Source organism: Mycteria americana, chromosome 2 (genome assembly GCF_035582795.1).
Source record: "Mycteria americana isolate JAX WOST 10 ecotype Jacksonville Zoo and Gardens chromosome 2, USCA_MyAme_1.0, whole genome shotgun sequence".
Taxonomy (NCBI): domain Eukaryota; kingdom Metazoa; phylum Chordata; class Aves; order Ciconiiformes; family Ciconiidae; genus Mycteria; species Mycteria americana.
Window position 1 is genome coordinate 33,005,426 of NC_134366.1, and position 20,740 is coordinate 33,026,165.

Sequence of the window (20,740 nt, forward strand, 5' to 3'; positions counted from 1 at the left end):
ATGTTTTATTATACCTAAATGATGTGTCAGGAAGACCACATCACCAAGTCTTTTAAGCGTTCTGCCCCTGGTCAGCCATTGTCCATTTTCTTTTATTATTATTTTTTTTAATCTGTCAATTTACTTTCTTCTAATGCAGACAAACATATGGATAACAAAAAATAACCCTGACTTTTCAAAATTAAAAAAATTGAAAAGTTTACTTCTCAACTTTCTTTGGCTCTGAAAACGTTCCAGTTATTTTTAGATAGTACACTTACGCTGCCAAGTTTTAAAGAAAGTCAAACTCCTGAACTTTACAGAAATCACTGGTGTTATACAGCTGAAACTTACCTTTTTCACATATATAGAGATAGTATTTTTGTGATAATTTATTCAACAGCCTTATAAAAGCAAGTAGGAATGTAAAACCAGGAAAGTTTCTTTTCCTGTTCTAGACTATGAATAAATATAAGGGTTGGAAGAATCAAACCTATTAGTTTAATATATTTACAGAAATGGTAGTCAGAGTTATCAGATCACTTCAGTGACTAAAGATAACATGAGATTTTTAAATAGTTCAGCTGGATTTCAGTCATGCTGGATACATGGGAGAGTAAGTTAAGGTAGTTTTATTCAATTACTTTTAAATTTCTCCCTTATATGATTTAAAGAAATTCCAATTTCTATTCTAAAAAACACCTCTTAAAAAACTTATATATATTTTGAGCTTAAAACCAGTTTAAATAAATCTGAGTATTAAATTTCTTCTTAGTTATTATGAAATAATACCAAAATACCTGAAATGGAGAAAATTAACTTTTCTTTGGAAATGGATGAGTGGTACCAGAACCTTCTGATTAAAATTGCTTAAGTCACCTGCTCACTGATTTAAAGCAATCCGCTCCATGTTACGTTACAGGACTTTGCACCGAATGTGCACAAGTACTTTGCAGCAGCTGTTGAGAAAAAGGGGAGGTTTTGGCAGGTGCACAAAGGACAGCTGGAGCTTTTGGCACCCAGGAAGGTGTAGGAGTGAGTTCTGGTTTTTCGTTACATAGAAGTCAGTTGAGGTTTGGGTACTGCTTAGGTGATACATTCTCCTTTCTACCTCCCACGTTTAGACAGGGATGGAATAAACATTATATTTCAGAGGAGAGCAGCAATAGGAGTATTTCATTCCAGTTTCAGAAGTCCTTGAGAGCAATCAGTTTACCTCCTTCTACTCCATCCAAAGAACTGCCACCTTCACCACCAGTGATCTTCAAAATTTCATGATCAAACAGCTAACCCTCCCTATTCAAAACCTCTCTTAATTAGGCTTCAGAGTTAACATACCTTAAGCAGAATGGGACACACTATTTCAGGTTCTTTCCTCCTACTGGCTTGTTGTACATAATTGAAGGGAGTATTTTTTATAAAATTAGTCTCTTTTTTGTTCAGAGGCAAAGAAAGGCAATCTGTGGGGCTGCTGCTAGAACTCCCTCTACCTTATTCTCCATAATATATCTTTTTAGAGTCTACCTTCATCCAATTTCTTTGCGTATATATAGAAATCTACAAAAGGAACACATGGTGGAAAACTAATTTGTGGGGAAGATCGCCTTCAGCTAAACTTTGCCTTTTTGTATAGGCATTTACTTGCATGAATTACTCACATGTAGCGCATTTTATTTCATGAGAAAAAAATTCTAACATGCATCATTCTGCACCCATTTTGCACAGGTCAACTGAGTGTGAAAGTTAAAAGATGGTGGGTACTCAAGACTGGCTTTTGGCTGAGTATGTTGATGTTTTTTTCTGCTACTACTTTAGTAGAAAGTCAAATGTCAAGAAGCGGTACTCGGCAGAAAGCAACGTCTGACTATCGGCCCATGACTATCCTCTAGGGCTCTATGGCTATGGAAGCCATCTCCCTGCCCAAGTAAGAAGCACCCTTATTTGTATTCACTTAAACTAGTTCCACAGTTCATTACCTTAAATCTGGAGGGACCTTTTTGCCTTCCAAAATAAGCCAGTCCTGAGTCTTTAGATGGTAAACTAGCCTCAAAATCAACACTCAGTTTTAAAGCTAGTAAGCCTCAAGAAGCTGCAGCTGCTTTCCACAGAGCCTGCCTTGAGGAGAAGGAACTAGTGAAACCAGAAAGAGATTCTACATTTTTCAATGCCCTGTGTAAAAATAATCTCCTTTATTCTACATGTTCATTTATACCTCTCCAATACCATTTGTTCTTCACTGATTTCTTCTTTCTGTTTTTTCAAGTGACCATAAATGACAAGCCTAAAAAGCTCCTATCTCCTTAAACAGGTGACAGAACAAGCCGCATCTTTCCTGACTTGTGTCTAAGAAAGGGTAGGGGTAGGGGACAGCAGAGCCTTACTCACTTTGTAAAAGCAGCCGTATGGGCTGCTAATATTTCTGTCTATATTGCATATGCAGCTTGGCACAGACAGAGGTTTCTCCCCACCCTGAACCCCACAGGGTCTCTCTGCAGGTGTAGAGTCCATTCACAACTAACAGCTTGAGGCACTTGGATCTTTGCACATGGAATTGCCTGTTTGAATTCAATCAATACTGCAAAAGTAAATACGCTGTTTGAAGTTTTGCCATGTACTTTTTTTAAGAATTATTGTACAGATCAAAATTATGCACGAGTTATAATTAAGTTTGCCAGGAGCGTTCTTTCCTAAGAAAGAACAAACTGAGTTAGCACAGTAACTTACTGCTGGTATTTATATTGGTCAAGACAAATATAAAAGTATTGGTGAGTTTTATTTTATTAAGAGTGTTACTTTAAATAAAACAAACAATCTAAAGGATTGCAAGCCACACAGGCTCATTATTATAGTGTGTATAGAGAGTGCTTAACACATGGAAGCTTGGAATGAGCAGCTGCCTTTCAGGGAAGATGTGACAGCACAATAAATCAGGCAGATACGGTCAAGCTTGTCCTATCAATCCATCGTTTGATTTTGTTTGAAAGTATACAGGGGAAAAATTTCACCACCTACCCTTAGAAATCTAGCTTCCTAAAGTAGGAAACTAGCCATGCTGTGTGATGCATGGAGAGACATTGACTCTTCCAGAGGTGGTTCAGAACAAACACCTAACTGAGGAACATGGAACGCCCTGGTTTCTCACCCAGGTGACTAAGGGGAGCTACTCTTACTTTACCAGTCATGTCTAAAAAATGCACTGATTAGCCTCCCCTGAGCTCTGTGACGCTGAAAAGGATTTTAATGAAGTCACTTGTGATTGGATTGAGGTAACCTGGTCTGGAGGAAACTTGTCTAATGGGAAACTTCATTTATTATTTGTATAGTCATAACAATGCAGTGTTACAGTGTGGGTTAATGGCCCCATTGCCCTACGTACTATACCAACATTGCCTAAATGCATTTAAATAATAATAGTGCCTGCTTCTCTTTCAGGTAGAAAAAGGCATTACAAAGCTTCTTCCTTTGTCACTCATCCCACATTGGTACCATGTACATGGAAGCCAAACACAGATGCAAAAGCACTCTTCATTTTGACAAAATTTTGTCTTTTGTCTATGCAAAATCAATGGCTTCAGGTCTTTTATAAATGATTGGTGGCTTCTGGGCGGGTATTGGAAATTAAAGTCAAGAAGAAATAAAGCTTCTCATGGCCATCAGCAGAATTTAATCTGACTAGGTGGGATTTTCCGTTTATGTTGGCAAACAGAAGCATTACATATTTGGACTGTTTATTCCGGTAACCTTAGCTAGCCTGCAGAACTGCAACATTACTCTTTTGATTAGCTCCATGCAAAAAGATCTTGTGAGGTGGAAAGATCTCCTACTCTTTCTATATTTGGCAGGACCAACTCCATAAAAATGTCCATTTTGCCACGCCTCTGATACCCCACTGCAGCTGCTTCCTCTCCTCATCCCACAGCGAGATATTAAAAAGTTTGCATGGAACTTTCTCCAAGTTTATCTGGATGTACAAAAAAGCCAAGAATGCGCTTGTCAAGGTTACAAATATCTAGGGAGCTAAGATAGTTTTTAGACTAACTGGCTCTTCAAAATATAATAGAGGCCTGCCAGCTGAAAATTATTAACTGCTGGCTGAGCAGGGATTGTGAGTGCACTCTGTAAGAGATGGAGCAGGAATTATATGTACCTATACTGCTGGAATTCTTACAATACCATAATAGAGCCATCCTACCACCAGATGTGCTTATAATGCTCTCAAAGTGCACTCTTAATATCTAGGCAATTGAGGCACTTATTTCATTTCATCCTCCTGTCTTGTAACTCAGGTTTCCTTTTTAGGGAGTGATAGGATTACTTCCTTCTCCTGATCCATATGTTGTGAGGGGTTTTTTTCATTATTATTTTTGTGAAATGGCCTTCCATGAGGCATTTATGTTTGAACTGATCTTGTAAGTTGTTTCAAAAGTCAAATGGAGCCTTACTTTGATGACTGTAGAAAACTTTAATACCCTTATATTGCTTTTTAAATATGGTCAGACATATGTTTTTTTATACAGCTTGTTTAAATGCCAAAAAGGTAATTATGAAGTGTTAGTTGGTCAGTGCCTCTTTTAAGCTGTGTCGTATGGTTGAAATTATCACTATAGTCAAGAGGAAGATAGAGCTTTCTTAAGATAATAGGCGCCATGATTTATCTCACATCTTGGGAAATAACTGAAAGTTGTAACTTTAGGATGACCCAACAATACTTTCACCAGATTATTTTTTGTTCTTCTGCCCTCTGAATAATATGATGCTTGTCATTTTTTAAAAACCTAGTAAAAACAATTATGCTAAACAATTCATTCCATCAGGGGTTAGGTCTGCTCTCAAACCTATTTTCTGAGCAGATAAGTTAGTTCACCCAAGACCCACTGCTGGTTTTTGTCATTGCATTATCTGAAGCAGGTTTCAGTTCTCTGTGTGCAATTTCAATGTTTCATGAGAGATCAAGAGTGCTTCCAACACAAGTAGGTCTACAGCCCGTGATGAGATTGAGTTTATCACTTGTGTGTTCATTTATTGCAAATGAAGGAACTACTGCCTATCAGGTACCATTTTCTGCAATGCAGCCTTTGGGGAAAAAACAGTAAAGGAAAACTGTTCCAGAAATAGTAATTTTCTAAAAATGTTACCTCACTGGAGAGTGTTTTTCTGAAATTCCATCAATATATTTTAATGCAGTCATGATAATTTTAGAGAAAGGACAGTTTTGATAGGTATTGACTGTTTAAGATAGGTATAAAATATGATCTCCTCTGTTGGGACAGCTAGTAAAAGAACGTAATAACAGTAGTAAGTAAGAAATAAGTGCTGTTATCCCACTCAAGAATAATCATTCATTCTCCTAATGATGGAAAGACAGGTCCTGAATATGAATTCAGTCTCTTAACTGGAAAAAAAAAGAAATATTAGTGTCACACCAGGTTCACCCTGGAGTATTTTTTTTTAAGTCACTGAAGGAATACTGATGTAAAACAAGTATGCAAGAAGAGTCAAGCCTTTTGATTTACTGCATTCAACTTCTGAAGACTGCCATATACCATGGAAACCTACACCCAGTTCCATGCTTATTTACACCATTTTTCCATCAAAGCAATATATTTGATTTAAAAAAGAGACATTTCTAATTGACAACATTGGAAGTGACATCATTACTTGGCTTAGTATGATTCAGAAACTGAAAAATATGTCCAGAATTTCCTCTCAATTTTCTTTTTGTTTTCAATTAACCATACTTTTTTTATGCTATCATTTTTTTTTCTCTCAGACCACTTTTATTGTGGCAAGATACAGAACTGGACTCTATCAAGCTAAAAATCTTAATGCTTTCCTTTTCTAAGCAAGGATGGCTTTAAGCAGGAAGGCAGGAAGGAAGGAAGGAAGGAAGGGAGTTATCTCTAGCAGCTCAGTTGTCACTCTGTGATAATCTGGGGAAGCAGAGAAGAAGTAGATTACATAATTAGATAGACTAATTGTAATTCTATAGAAATTATCACAATTATCAGCAGAATGCTTAGAACCGACATTATGCGACAGCTAGAAAACAGCAAGTGCTCCCATGACTTAAATGAATTCTCTGCATTTGTGTAGCACAGGCTGCCTTTTCTCTTCCAGAGACAATATTTAATATTTATCTGCCCCTTTTCAGTATGTTAAATGCTTTCAGTTTAACTATTTCCTTTAGGATAGTGAACTGTCTCTTAATTTAGTTGTACTACTCAACCTAATCTCTGAAGAAAAGAATAAAAAATTTATCAGGGAGAATAGTTAAATTTCAGGCCAAATTCACCATTATTAAATATGGGGATATGTTTTCTGAATTCAGCTGACTGATTCCCATCAAATTGGCCAGCAGATATTTTTTAAATTTATTTATCGTTGCTCAGTTCCACACCAACTCTACCTTTGTCACTGAGACAAGAAGTCACTCCTCCTCCCCTTAGCTGTCAAAATCAGGGGTGGAAGTTAATCTAATTGTCTTGGCTTACCTTTGTCAGTGCAAATGAAAAAGGCAAAATTTTATCAATTTTTTGATACAAAGTGGTGTGCTTTACAAATATAACAAACATATTTAAGTAACTGAAAATTACCCCAGTGGAACCTGGCAACGTGTTCAAGTCAAACAAGAGAAATTACTGGCTTCTTCTTGACAAGCTGGAAGGGACAGCCATTCTCTAGAAGCCTTCAAAGAAAAAAACTGTTTCATTTGCTTGTGTGAGTAAATGTGTGTTCATATGTATAGAAATGGCTGGATATTCACTGAGATGTCTACTTATAGCAGGTGTTAATGAAACTCAAGATAATTGCAAAACTCCTCATATCTGGAGTTCACAAATCATGGTCCTATTTTGATACCTTCCCTTGAATATATCATCATCTTAGTCATTGTATCTAAAGCAATCCCTCAATCTAATATTGATTCCTGAAGAAAGGATGACTGTCTATCAGTGGGCAAAAAGCTTTCAATTTTAATGATAAAACTGTAGGTAATATTTCATCAGATTTGGTGTACTTGAGTCCCGTATTCTAAATGTCTTTACTAAAACACATTTTTTAAATGTGTATGTTGATGTGATTATTATTTGAAATGTGACTTGATTACCTATTTAGTGTGTTGGGATGGGATCCTGAAACACTTCAGTACATGCTTAACATGAATATTTCCATCAGAAATCAACGTGACAACATGCATGATGAAACAAGCACGTGCAGAAGTGTTTCCCGGACCAGGGTTTGGTGAGCAGGAAACCAATAACAGTGATAAGAAATTCCATCGTCTCCTCTGCTTTCACAGTGCAGGGTAACATAAAGTGGTTAAAAAATGCCTGTATTCCAGTTTTGCTGGTGTTCCCATTCTTGCTGCCATCTGGAAACAGGATGTTCAGAAACTCTGGACAAATGGCAACTGCATATATTTAATAGACTAAAGCAAGATGCTTAGACTAAAGCCTAAAACAAGACTAAAATAAGATTTGCATGCAGGCAAATCAACTGCTTGTGCATGCAGTATTTGGGATCTACCACTTCTTCAGCCACATCATTGTGGACAGATTACAAAAGATGTGCACCAGTTTAACAGATATATTACTCGTGCTTTTATCTTCCATCTCTGCCTACTAGATGAAACTAATCTGTAGCTGGTACATATAAAAATATAAATTACTTGCATAGCAGAGAGATAATAAATGTATATAATTTTGCTATAAACATTCAATCTGATCTATCAACATACCTATTAGTAACATAAACAAGAGCTCTACTGTGAGGAGCTACTAACCACTGGTAAATATTGGGCAAGCATTTAAAGTCCATTATTTTGCATCAGTACCTGTCTTTCAGTGAGGTCAAGGTTTACTGCTATCTCATATCGCCTCAGCCTGGTCAAATAGTTATGATGAGCAAATTCTGCTTCTAGCTCTCTGATTTGCTCTTTGGTGAAAGCTGTCCTTTCCTTCCTGGGTTTACTGTTGACTTCTGACTTGTAGTTTCCTTCTTGGGAATCTGAAAAAAAAAAAAGATGAAAAATTGAAGTAATGACAAGTGTAGGAAAGAAGCCCAAAGATAGCAACGTGCTTAAGTTACGTTCTTCAAACTTTTTTCTCTCAGAAACACGCCCTTGCTTTCATAGCTATGGATTCTTCACTGTAAATCAGGAAAGCAGCAGTAATTATGACAGACATGAGCCGCTGCTTCCATTCACTCCCGTCAAACTTTAGCTTAAAACCTTGCAGTGTTTCATTTCCTAACAGTTCTCTGTAGAATTTCTGCAAAGCTTCAACTCCTTCCCACTTCTGCCAACTCTCAGTGCATCCAACCAGTACAGGATGTGTATCATTTGACTAGTGTCTTAATGAGTAATACTTCAAGAATCTCTCTCTCCTATCATTTCACTAATACTTTAAGCCAAAGCTCAACTTTAAAGAACACACTTTAAGGTTTGGTCCAGTTACACTTTCAGGGAAAGGCAATAGACAAAGCGTAGGAAATTCAACACACATCAAAAAGAAATCGGTGAGCACGTCCCATGTGATAATGGGATCTCCTCCTACTCATGCCAAGCTGCAGGTAGGGAGGTTATGCCACAGCTGGTATCAGTACAAGAAATTTGCTACCACTACAGCTCATTACCTAAGGAATACTTTGGCCACAATCAGAGAAGCTTTGCTGAAAGTTTCATTACCACCCTGCTCCTTCCTTTTACTCTCAGAAATGGGTATATTTGGTCCTGAGCCAAACTACTGAACTCAGTGACAGTCATTCTGTTGCTGTCAGTGAAGTCTGTTTAAATAAATGAAAAGAGATCAAACTGTAAAAAAAAGAAAAAAATAAAAAACAGAAAGAGAGAGTGGAAAGAAAAAAAAAAGGAGGACAGACATTTATAAGTTTGGGTATGATACAACACCTATAAATCCAAAATTAGCAGGAGATCAGTAGGAGTATCATTAGTCAAATTCTGGCCTCATGAACCATCTTAAAAATGTCACAGATAAATTCACACTTCAGCTGCTGTTTTAAATATAAACCTGCATCAACATCCAAATGAACAGGCCCGCAACAAATCACTCCCTGGGACTGTGTCAGATGAATCATCAACATGCCTGAGACTGTCCAACTGGCCAGTGGGTCTGGTTTCAAAACTACAGTCAACTATCTATGTTTTCACTTTTTGTCAGTTACTCTGTTGCTTGGAACGGAACTTTTTTTTTTTTAAATGAGAACTGTTGATGTTTGACTCAGTGCTATAGTCATTAATTTAAAACGTTTTAAAGCTAATGGATTCAAATCACCAAACCTCTTAACTTTTGCTGACATGACCCACAGAACTTTGCTTCAGACATGGTTGTACTGCTGGTGTGTATGACTGAGGGTATCCACTGATGTTGTTGAGTGGGTTTGGGAGCTGTTCAGCCACAACTGGAGTAGGGATTTTCCAGGATAGAAACCCATTAGATGACACACCCATTGACAGCAGTGTGGGGCCAAGGTCCATTATCCAAACTCAACATAGAAAACTTAACAGATTGAAACCACCTTCAACCTAGAAGTTCACATTTCTTCCTTCATACTAGTTGGCAAACTAGTCACTATAACTTCTCTCTGCATTTTTCCATTGCAGGAACATGCATGTTGCTTTTCTTCCTTGAAATTTCCTCATCTGCTGCTTCATCATAAGGTCCAAATACTATGTAGATGACCTGAACTTAAGTATTTAAACCCCTATCTCAGCATTCCAAAGAATCACTGAAGAGAGATACCTAACTCATTTTTCTTAGCATTCGGACTTACCATTCTCATACCACCAGAGACTTGATTCATACGTGCTTGAAAGCAGGTGGGTGCGCATACTGCTTATCTGCAGTACAACACGGAAATGTATTTCATGCAAGTCATTGCTAAAGTCCTCTTAACTGTCTTGGTAAACCTGTGCCCATGTAAGGCCATGAGCCAAGAAGTCTTCCCAGTCAGTACTTTCTGTAAGAACGACCCATGGCTCACTGGTTTCCAAACTAAATGTTGTGACTTTAAATAAAAGTAATGCACTTACAGATTACACTGACACCATATTGAAAACTAAATAGTAGAAATGAAGACATAAGCCTGGAAATGCAACAGAAAGTGGGGTCAAAGGTGTAAAACCGTGGTAGCTACTGCCATTGTGAATGGTCAAAGGGAAAACTTCAGGAGTACCCATCCAGATCTGGTCTCTCAGGAGGATACTGATCTCTATAAATGACTGAGACTTACAACACAAGCAATTTTTCTGCAAGCAGATAGTTCCATGAGAAAAACAGAATTACTGTACAGCCAGTAAAACCATAATAAGCCAAGTCATCGGTCAGGTTAATATTCATGGTTCTGAGTTCCCAATTTACAAATGGGGTTAGCATCTAAATTCCAGGTTCCTGGGATACTGATGTAAGGAAAGGGAAATGTAACTGCACGAGTAGCATTTGTCCTTCATCTTTGCCAGCACAGAGGATTCAGCACTGCTAGCAATGCCAGCCCACACAGATCCTGTGTGAATTTCATAAGCATGCTTGGACAACTGGTTATTTAGACATTTCTGCCATTGCTGGATACTACCTTTAAGTCAATGCTGGAGTTTAAGTGCCTGGCAGCCACAGTTTTGTCAGCAGTATGATTTCATCAGCAGACTGACACAGTGGAAAAGTTTCAGGTTTTTATTTATTTGTTGTGAATGTCACTGAATGCATTTGTAATAGTCAAGATACTCTGAAGAAAAGCACATGATATATTCTAATATTGCTGAAAGCAAAAGTTGGAGAGGTATGCAGAAACCTGAGACAGGTACACAGAAAGCTGACTCCTTCTCAGTACTGAGGTCACGCAACAGAACAACTGTAAACCTAGGAAATCTGTTTCAGCAAAGATCTGGCCAGCAAGACAATGGTATTTTGCTTAATACATTTGAGGTATTGAAAATATATCTAAAAAGAGACTTAGATGGATGCCAGTTAGGTGAACACCAATTATGAACTCTTCCTGTCTTCTGACTTTCTCTGCTGCAGTGTTGCTGTGGTTCATGTACAGATTGCCTTTTATTTCCTATTGACAACATACTACTTGGAATAGTAATTTTAGAAATTTTGGTTCTTTTAATTTCCAAAGCAGTAAATCTAGGTTTTCTGATTGTTTCTTTTTAACAGTCTCTGTAGAGCCAGGATCGGGAGCTCCCATCTCTTTCTGACCTTCAGGTCTCTGTTCATATCACCTGACTAGCTTCTCTTTGGTGGAAAATGGGTGGGAGACTTGGAAGAGATTTTTGGCAGAACTTATGTCAGCCTACATCTGTTTTGCAGCTGTTGCAACTAAGACAAAAAAAAAGTCCCAACAACCTTAGTTTTCTTCTACTGGCTACATCTTATGCCAAATGGTAGGTGTAGAGGTAGAGAACAAAGCCTAGGGGGATCTAAGTTACACTCCTTGCCTCTCAAAAGGCACACTTAAAATATATACAGATGGTACAAACCACTTGATGAAAAATACAGCAATCTATATTGTCTGTCTTCCACCTTCTCCCAGACAAATTCTGGCACACTCTCAGAAGATGTAGCCTGCATGCAGGTATTAGTACCTTATCAGTCTCTCTTTTGCAAACCTTTGTTCTTTGGATGTCAGGTAATGTAGCCAGTTAAGCACTGCTTTGAGGGATGCAGGTCATACCTCTTTCTCAGAACTGTTTTTATCAGTTTTCAAAAAATCCAGGCAGCATCTTTAATATCTCCTGTTAGACAAAAATGCTTGTTGGTAACTGATGTAGAAGATACCATTTGGAAAGACATTCAAAGCTATAAATGACTGTTCTACAGATCTTTGGAGGCTTAGATTTTTCCTGAGTTTAATAATAGCTCAATTTTTTTACAAAAAAATCATTACTAATGGCACTATTCCCCACCCTCAAAAGTTACTTCTACTTTACTCTAAGGAAAGGATTGCTGTTAATTCCAACATTCGTATTGTCTGGCCAGAGTTCTTATTTCCTTCTCTCTACATCATTGGGAGATGAAGCATACCAAGCAAATACAGGATCTAACTCCTACGTGCAGAATATGAGAAGTGGTTATTTTGGTATTTTTGCTTTTGATGCATGCCTAGGAAAAAAAGGACTGGTCACAGAATAGGGAAAGAGACTGGTCAGAATATCCGTGATACAAAGATCTGCTGCTAACTGGGTAGGGTCAGAATCACGGGCAAAATGTGGAAGAAGCATCTGCTATTTTTTCTTGGATTAGTTCAACAGCTGACATACCTTCATTTCTGAGACAGAAATGAACTTTCAGTTAATACCTGCAATGGAAGACCCCAAACAAGAATTTTCAAAAATAAGTCATATTGGTAGTGCTCTATTAGCAGTTGCAGATGGTTTTCAGATCGTGATATCCATACTGACAGTGAGTAGTGACAATAACCACTAACGATTTGTGACAAAAAGCCCATTGGAATTTCACCCCTAGAGTTGTTATTCAATGTCCAGGTTTTCAACTTTCACTCACATCTTCCAACACTTATTCTCAGAAAGCCTCTACCATGAACAACCTATTTCTAAATTTATTTCACTATAAATTTATAGGGAAGTTGGCTAAATTAATTGCATACCTTCCTCTAAACGATGTTCGAGTGTTTGCAGAGAACAACTACTACATGGTTATTTACTTTAAAATGAAGCAATCTATACAAAGTAATCAATGCAAAAAGCTTGTTACTTCTGAGTAGTTTAGTGCTACATGAAAGAGCATTTCTTTCAAACTTAATTCCTCTACATTTGTTTAAATCACAAACATGTAAACAAAAGCTTTAGAGATTCTAAACGTCAATAGGATACAACAATGATACGTGATTCAATACAAAATGCCTTTTTTTTTTTTCCTTCAAGATATTGGCAATATGAATTTAGGGAAAAGTACTTTAGTATCAGAGGAATAATCTAGCAAAATATCATTAATCTGAAATAGCCATATGAAGAAAACAAGCAGCTTTGTACTATTACAGTTGCAAAGGGATATTATGGAGAGGACAACTATATTTTTAATGGTCAGAAGTACATACTGGTATACAGCTGAATTGCCTAATCCAATTGTTTCTACTGCTTTATAGTTAATTATATTTTCTGACAAAATGAAATCGTTCACTCAGACACACGCAAGGAGCTGGCATAAAGGTCTCCATATGGTTCCTATTGTTTTGCCAGCAACTATGTGCGAGAACAAGATTTACCCAGAAATGGTAACTTTCAAACATTTTTTACATTTAATAGAGAATACTATGCAGTTTTTTCATGACATTTTTTTCTGTTTTCATTTCAAAGTTGCTCAGAATTCATATGTAAACTTACCCTGTGTCCAAAACATTGCCCATTACTTTGCAGGATCCTAATTTAAGTCCTTACTCCCTACTTTTGAGTATAATCTTTGTACCAAAAAGTTTAGTTAAGTCCTGGGCTATACAAAACTACATAGTTATGCTTACTTTGATGCACCTACTCTTATTTGCACCAGTTGAGACTATGAGTCAAATGCTGCAGACTTAATTAATCTATTTTTGTTTCATAATTTTTCTTCTCTTTAAAGTCATTTAAATAATATTCTTAGAAGATTTTGCTCAGTTAAAAGTACAGTTCCAAATCACTGAACATATTCAATCTGAGTGCCTCTTTTGAGAATGTCGTTAAAAGTATTTCCGGAGCTGCAATTCACTAAATGTATTTAAAGAATCCTTTCTGAAAATTGGAACAAACAGCATCGTCATTTCCATAATTCACAACTCTGCATGTGCAAATGGGCAAAGTTGCACAGTAGCACAAGTACGATGTCAAAATTAAATGAATCCTTCTTTTCATTCTAATGAAAGCAAACTTTTGTTTGCTTATTGAGTTAATGTTTTCTAACCCCGTCTGTGACAATTTACAATTTAAAACAGCCTCATATCCACTCCCAAAAAAAACATGAACTGGCACAGCAAAACCTGTGGGTATTCTGAAACACACTATATACCATCCTAAACCATTACCTACTAGTTGTTGCTGCCAACTTTTGCTGTTAGTACTGCCTCCTGAAAGTACAAGTCTAGGAATTATACTGCAGTATTGGAAACACTGATTCATAACACTGTGGTAGCTAATGCTGCAGGTTCTTGAAGATACCTGTGCTGGAAAAGATGTGCTTCTGCTAGGTCATCTGATCGATCTAACTATATAACATGTACATGTCATTTCTTCAAACCATGCAAATATGGAAGACAACATAGGAATTCTCTCATATGAATAATTACACTAGTTAGTAGATCTTCATGTGGAAGACGCTAGTCTCAGTCTCAAATATTTGTATAACGACAGCTTATGTTAGGAAAGGAGACACAGGATTTCCCTTAAAGAAACTTTACAGGCTGCATTTTAATAGGACTTTATCCAGTGGGACTTCCAATTCCCATTTGGAGTTCTGGAGATACATCTCTTACATGCAGCATTGAATAACATACATGTGGTGATTGTTTGCTTATTTACCGAACCATTTTTATAATTTGCTTGCATGTAGAAGAGTTTCATTAAATGAAGATGAGAGCTGCCAGCACCATCTCCCCATAGATTAGTAGTGAGTCCTCCTGAGTAAGAGTTAACCTACAAAATTAAACCAATAAATTTTCCATGTAGAAGCCTCTTAGAACAAAGACATCCAAGTGGAGAAAACAGTAGTTGAGATAGGAGTTTATATAATCTTCCTTCCCTTGGGTCTCACCTCCTAGACATCTCCCACAGAGGCTCTTTCCTACCCAAAGGAAGCACAATAAAAGTGAAGAGTGACCAAACCCACCCCAAACACTGTGCATGCCTCAGTCATCATCATCGGTCTGATGAAAGCCCTTCCCTGGACAGCAGCTGTATCAGAACTCCAAGGAGGCACTAAAATACTCCTTTTGGCCCTACTTTATTGTATAAAAATACTTAGGAAAATAGATTTTTCTGCAAAGATGGAACATGAAAAATTTAAAGCACTACAAACTGTAGGGAAGTAGCTGCTTAAGAAGAGAAAAGAGCATATGACACACAGAACTTACTTAGATAATCACCTCTCAACAAGTCTTATCTCCCTAAAACGATGGGTTGTAGTTTTCATTTTAGCTTTGTAAAGCAGGGAGACCCTTGTCCTGCTAAAAATACTAGAGCAGCCAACATAGGCAGTGTTCTGGGACTCAGGTTTAACAAAAGGCCGTATTTAATTCCTGTCTGAAAAAAAGAAAAAAACCTAAAATACTTTAATGATAAAGAATGCACTCTGGACGATTTAATCCTTTTGGCCAGTGAGCTTTTTGAGGAGATGCTTTCTCACAAGTATATGTAGATCTGCCTCTTTGTCATAGTTAAAATATAGTTGAGGTTGCTCCACTTTATATGACGTAAAATACTAAATATTTAGCTTAAGATACTGCCAGCAAAAACAGAGATGAGGCTAAGGAATGGAAAAATATGTTACAGTGACTTGCTGCTAAGAAATATATAGAGAAATTATACTGGTATGTATCCTGCATGTGCTATCTAGAATTTAAATTTCGTGAAAATAGTTATACTATTTTTTTCACGGTAAAGCCAGACTGCCACTGTTAATATTAAGAATCCAAAGTACAGTGGGGATGAGAACATATGTCAAGCAATGCATTTTACAAACCTTGTTTCTATATTAACTTCTTTATATAAATGGCCACTAGTTTTACATGTTTTCAAATTTATATTCAAAGTCCCTTGCATTTAAAGCAGCAGTACATTCCACCGCAAGACTAGCGATGTCTGCTTCCCAAACGGCAGTCAGCTCTTGCTAATAATTCTGTTGCTTAGAAAGTTCAGACCTTGTGGATATTACTCTTCGAATTTGTGAGTAAAACACTTTTAATGAGGTGTTACAAACTTGGTTACTCCACGTAAAGATCTCAATTATTTAGTTTTCAGATACCATAACAATAAATCTTAATTGTGAATTTCCAAATATCCTTCTAATAACCAATCATTGCGTTTTATCCATATGCAAAAAGACTTCAATTTTTTTACACATAGTTACTATAGTCACCTTACCCAAAAGTTGCTGAAATCAAGGTGTAATTTCCAGACTTCACAGAATGTGTAGCCTTATGCTCTTTCTTCCTTAGCTGACGTGCTATATATAGACAGTGCCATTGCCTCCACTCCTCACACACAAGACATTAAAAAAAAGTAAAAGCCATAATCTATAGTAATTCTTGTAGATCTTGTAACAGACCACATCATTGTGCCACAATATGTAATTCACTAGAGCAAATGGCTTAGAAAAGAGTGTGCCATTTGGGCCAGTTTCTAGGGATAGGCCAAGTTCTTCCCTGGATTACAGTGGGCAAGCTGAGGCAAGCTCAAGAATTTCAGTGGAATCGCTTCTCAGTCACAAGGGTGTCAGAGCCAATTTTAATCCCATTATAAGTCCCAACTTACTTTGTGTATGATCATGAGAAGTCTTGAGTTGATTAAAGAAAAGTATTTTCTTAGGCTCCTATGTATATATTTTCTCAAAATATACATGCAGAACTTACAGTCAAAATCTTGCTGACTTCTAAGTTTGCTTTTTAAAAAAATTTTATTGCAATTGCATGAGCTCCTGTCTGAACAAAAAAATAAATAGCTTGCACATCAGCCAAAGAATCCAGGCTTTTAGTTTTCCATACTTAGCAATAAAAGTTGAAACACTTACAGAAGTTTAATACAGTTGGAGTTTCTTTAGGGCTCCATATTGCCTTACTCACCCATCTTTCCAAAGCAGGTCTTCAGGATACAGTTACACAAAGGAAAATATAAATGGGTACCAACAATTCTACTTTAACTCTTTCTAAGAATTATTTTGCTGCTACAGGAAACAGGAAGCCATTTCACAGCGGTATTTTTCAGTGTAATACTTCCACGTGTGTTACACTGGCTAATTTTTTTCCATTCATCGTGGAACAGATTTCTTTGGAACTCCTTAATGATGTAGTGAAAATTTTATATATGTTGAACATGTGACAGAAAAAAACAGTGTCTGGAGCAAATCTAACATCCGATATTTCTGCTTAATCCTATGTTAGTATGCCTTTTCTCCCTTCTTTTTTTTTTTTTCCAATCAGTCTGCCTCAAATGTTTTTACTCTTTCTAAAACCCGTCCTTTTGAAACATTCATAAATGGCCTCTGCAATGTATGTAGCACCTTGCAGAATTGCAGGATAACAAATCACCTTCCACTTCACAGTCTTGATGAATGTCACGGTCCTCACAAGCAATTTCACGTGGTCATTCCCTGCTTTGGTGGCTGCCCCTGTTAGACATGGCTCAGCTAGTGTGGCATTACGGCTTTCAGCATGAGGCACAAACACAATCCCTGTCTGGGTCTTTAAGAAATATCATCGATTTCTGTGCAAATGCATATGCCTGCATATGTTTTAGTGGCATGTTTTGTAAATCTCATTATCCCTCAGAAAGCATTAAAATGAAGCCAACAGGCCCAGCTGTGCTCATAACATACCTTAGTGGATATCCAGACTTTTTTTAAGGACAGAAAAACACACACACACGCACACTCTCCTACCAAACAGTGTTGCTGTTCTGGGTGTATTCTACTATTTCATTCACAGTTTACTTTACAACATTGTACTGAAGTATAACACTAACTATAAAAATGGGAAAACAGTGGAAAGTACTTTCCCATATGCAATTAAATGGAATTACCTGTCTTTCAGGGGAAACCAAAATAAAAAGGGTTATAAAATAAAATTTTTCAGATGTTTAAACTATTTATACCATTGGTTTTCAGACCAACTGTGGAAGTTTCATTTTTCACTTAAAACTATTACTATATGTTAAGACTAGATAGAAAACCTCCTATTGACTACTTTAGAAGTCCTCACTATCAGCTAGTTTTGACTTACAAGTTCTCCTACTTAGCGGCATGACACATTTTCCTTTCTTTGTGTTTTCTCAAATGATTATCGTAAATGACAGAATCCATTAAAAACACCCAAAGGATTTGTCATGTTTGAAGCTAACACAATTTCCTTTTTCAAACTACAGTACAATTGCTAAGGGATGGAAAAATGCTCACATAATTAAACAGAAAACCCAAAATAGTTCTCTAAATAGTATATTGGGTAAAGGAAAGAAATCTGTAAAACAAATAAAATCTAACTAACAGTGCAGGTTTAAGTTTTCTGCTAAATCTACCATTAATTTTACAGTCTAGGAGAGCTTTTTGATGAATACTTTTTCTTGATTGCTAACAATCAAACTTGTACTGTAACGTTTGTGACTCATAATGGAAAGCTTTGGCAGGGTGCAATAAAAAAAAAAATGCTTCAACTTTGATGCGAGCAAAAAGCCGCAACATAATTGTTTGGAGTACTTCCTATTATTTTAAGATCAGAGTGCAAGAAAATATTTACTATATATCTAAGAGGGGAGGTCACTTCAATATAGCTTTTGAGACTGCAAACTTTTATGCCATACTTGTACTGTCCCCTTTTATATGTCTGTGATAGAGAGACCATAGTTAAAGTAACTAAGAGGTCTAAGCCTCCTTTAATTGTCTAAAATGGACTGCTACTTCCAAAGTAGTTGATATTCCTTACACAGTCTTAATTTTTAATTTGGAAAAAGAAAGTACAGTACTAAGGGCCTGATTTTGCAAATATGTCAGTGTGTACATAAAGTTCAGGTCTCAAGTGAGCACTTTGAGAACAGATATATTTAGAAAAAAAGGAAAAAAAGAAACCCCCCCCCAAAACCCAAGAGCATCCAATAATTACACCACAAGTCCACAGTCAAATCAAAAGGTCATTTTGTCCCCAGCTTCATTTCCAACTCCTTTTCAGTAATGGAAAGCCTTTCTGTGATCACTATATTAATACAAAAGTAGAAACTTTTATTTTCCTAAATAAGAGAGGCCATTTGGCATACAAATGTTAAATAATATGGCCTGACTCTTCCATCATTCACCTCACACAACTTGCTGCGTATAAGCTGGAGAAGAAAGGCCTCCCTGGTAAAGTAATGTGCTAGTGAAATAGTCTGACAGTGCATGTCAAAGCATAGTAAAGCCTATATATGTTTTACAAGTATTTGTTTTACTCTCTTAAACAAAGCTCATTTAAATACCTACCTCTACTGGGATAAGAAAATTAAGAAACATTCATTACAATTGAAGATAGAAGTTGGGTAGGTGTAACTTTTTTCACCATCCTAAAAGTTGTAACACCGAAAACAAATACAAAGGTTATTTAATTCTTCTGTAAAACAACCCACATCAGTCCCCACATTCTCTATGGTGATCGGCTGTCACCTCCAGTAATGGTTGGCAGGCTGAAGGTAAAACATCGTCCCCGCTTTTGACTCTGAAAGCGCTTAACTCCATCTGTCTAAGAAATGAAAATTGCTGTTTTATTTCTTTATTCTTCTTCCCACCCATATAATCTAGGGTTGGATGCTCTGCAGTAAGAGTAGACGCAATACTTGAGATTATCAGATCACAGAAATAGGGGAAAAAAGAGCAATAAAATTATTAGCACACCTACTGGAGGATGTAGGAGTGTACTCTAAAAAGCAGAGACTTGAAGCAACAATGAAATCCAGCATATATACCAGTAACCAGCAATTTCAGGGCTGGGCTTCGTGCAACAACAGCAAACAATGCATTTGCCAGTGCTAATGGGGTGAGGAGGGGGAGGCAGAAAAATCCCCAACTGAACCTCAAAAAAATACCTCCTGAACTCTGGTCTGACAGCTCTGAAAAAGAGTAAGTAGCAGCTCCGAAACAGCACAAATTCAAGAGGTATATTAAGAAGTGGAATAAAGGTCTGCAGCTTTCCAACAAAATGAGTTATAGCAGGTAGACACGAGCTCTGGGGCAGTACTCTTTTCAATATAAAACTTTATTCCATGTAATTTTAAACTACTTAGTCACTGAGTTTCTGCCCAATTAAATAAGATGGTTGGACATTATACTATTTTTATCCAGGGTATCTTATTTTAAAATTGCACAGCTTTGAAAAACCTTAATGCCAAGAAAGGAGCTTTTCCAATCTTTTTTACCCTTTGATAACCACCCCGAATATGGGCCTCTCGCATCCCTGCTCAGGATCGTGAGGCAAAAGAAATGCCTGCGCTTGAGGGACCGTTTGCTTAATAGCCATCCCTGTGATATACTGGCTGATAGTTTCTGTTGATATAAAACAAAAACTGAAGCATGCAATCTCAATTGTCTGTTGTGAGACAAAACATCATGAGGCAGATGTAAAGGTAAGTATTGAACAACCTCATTCCCTCTCTTACCTGCCCTTCTGCTGAGAGCTCCTCAGCAACACAGCACTTTTAGGATTCATCTGCTTGCTGCCTGGTTATTTAAAATGTCCAACTAGCATGACTTGCATCTCCCTTCCTTTCTGCGGTCCCTAGTGACTCCAGTCAGTAGAGCAAATGTCACTAAGGCTTGGATTTATTGTGGATGCTGGACTGAGTGTGCTCCGGTACAGCATAGCCCTATAAAAATGGTACTTGTTGAAGTACTTGCGCTGGGTTGTTTTACATTGTTGCAATGTTTTCCAGGGGATTTATAGGTCTCTGGGGCACTGAAAACATGGAGCAATAGCTTCTTTCGCAGATGTAAACATGGGCTTGAGTAAATAGTTAATTTATGCTGGTGTTAGAGCATTTGGCGGATGTTCCTAGTTGTAAACAAGCTTTCTCCATCTTTCAAAAACA

At 37.1% G+C, this 20,740-nt stretch overlaps 1 protein-coding gene across 2 annotated transcripts in view; it reads right to left on the bottom strand.

Annotated features, from left to right (window-relative positions):
- The window catches only part of MEOX2 (mesenchyme homeobox 2), a 54,657-nt gene that overhangs the window by 6,682 nt on the left and 27,235 nt on the right, over positions 1-20,740 (bottom strand). For both annotated transcript variants that reach the window (XM_075492910.1, XM_075492911.1), the window contains one exon: positions 7,811-7,983. In XM_075492910.1, the coding sequence (XP_075349025.1) occupies positions 7,811-7,983 (173 nt within the window). The remainder of the gene's footprint in view (positions 1-7,810; positions 7,984-20,740) is intronic.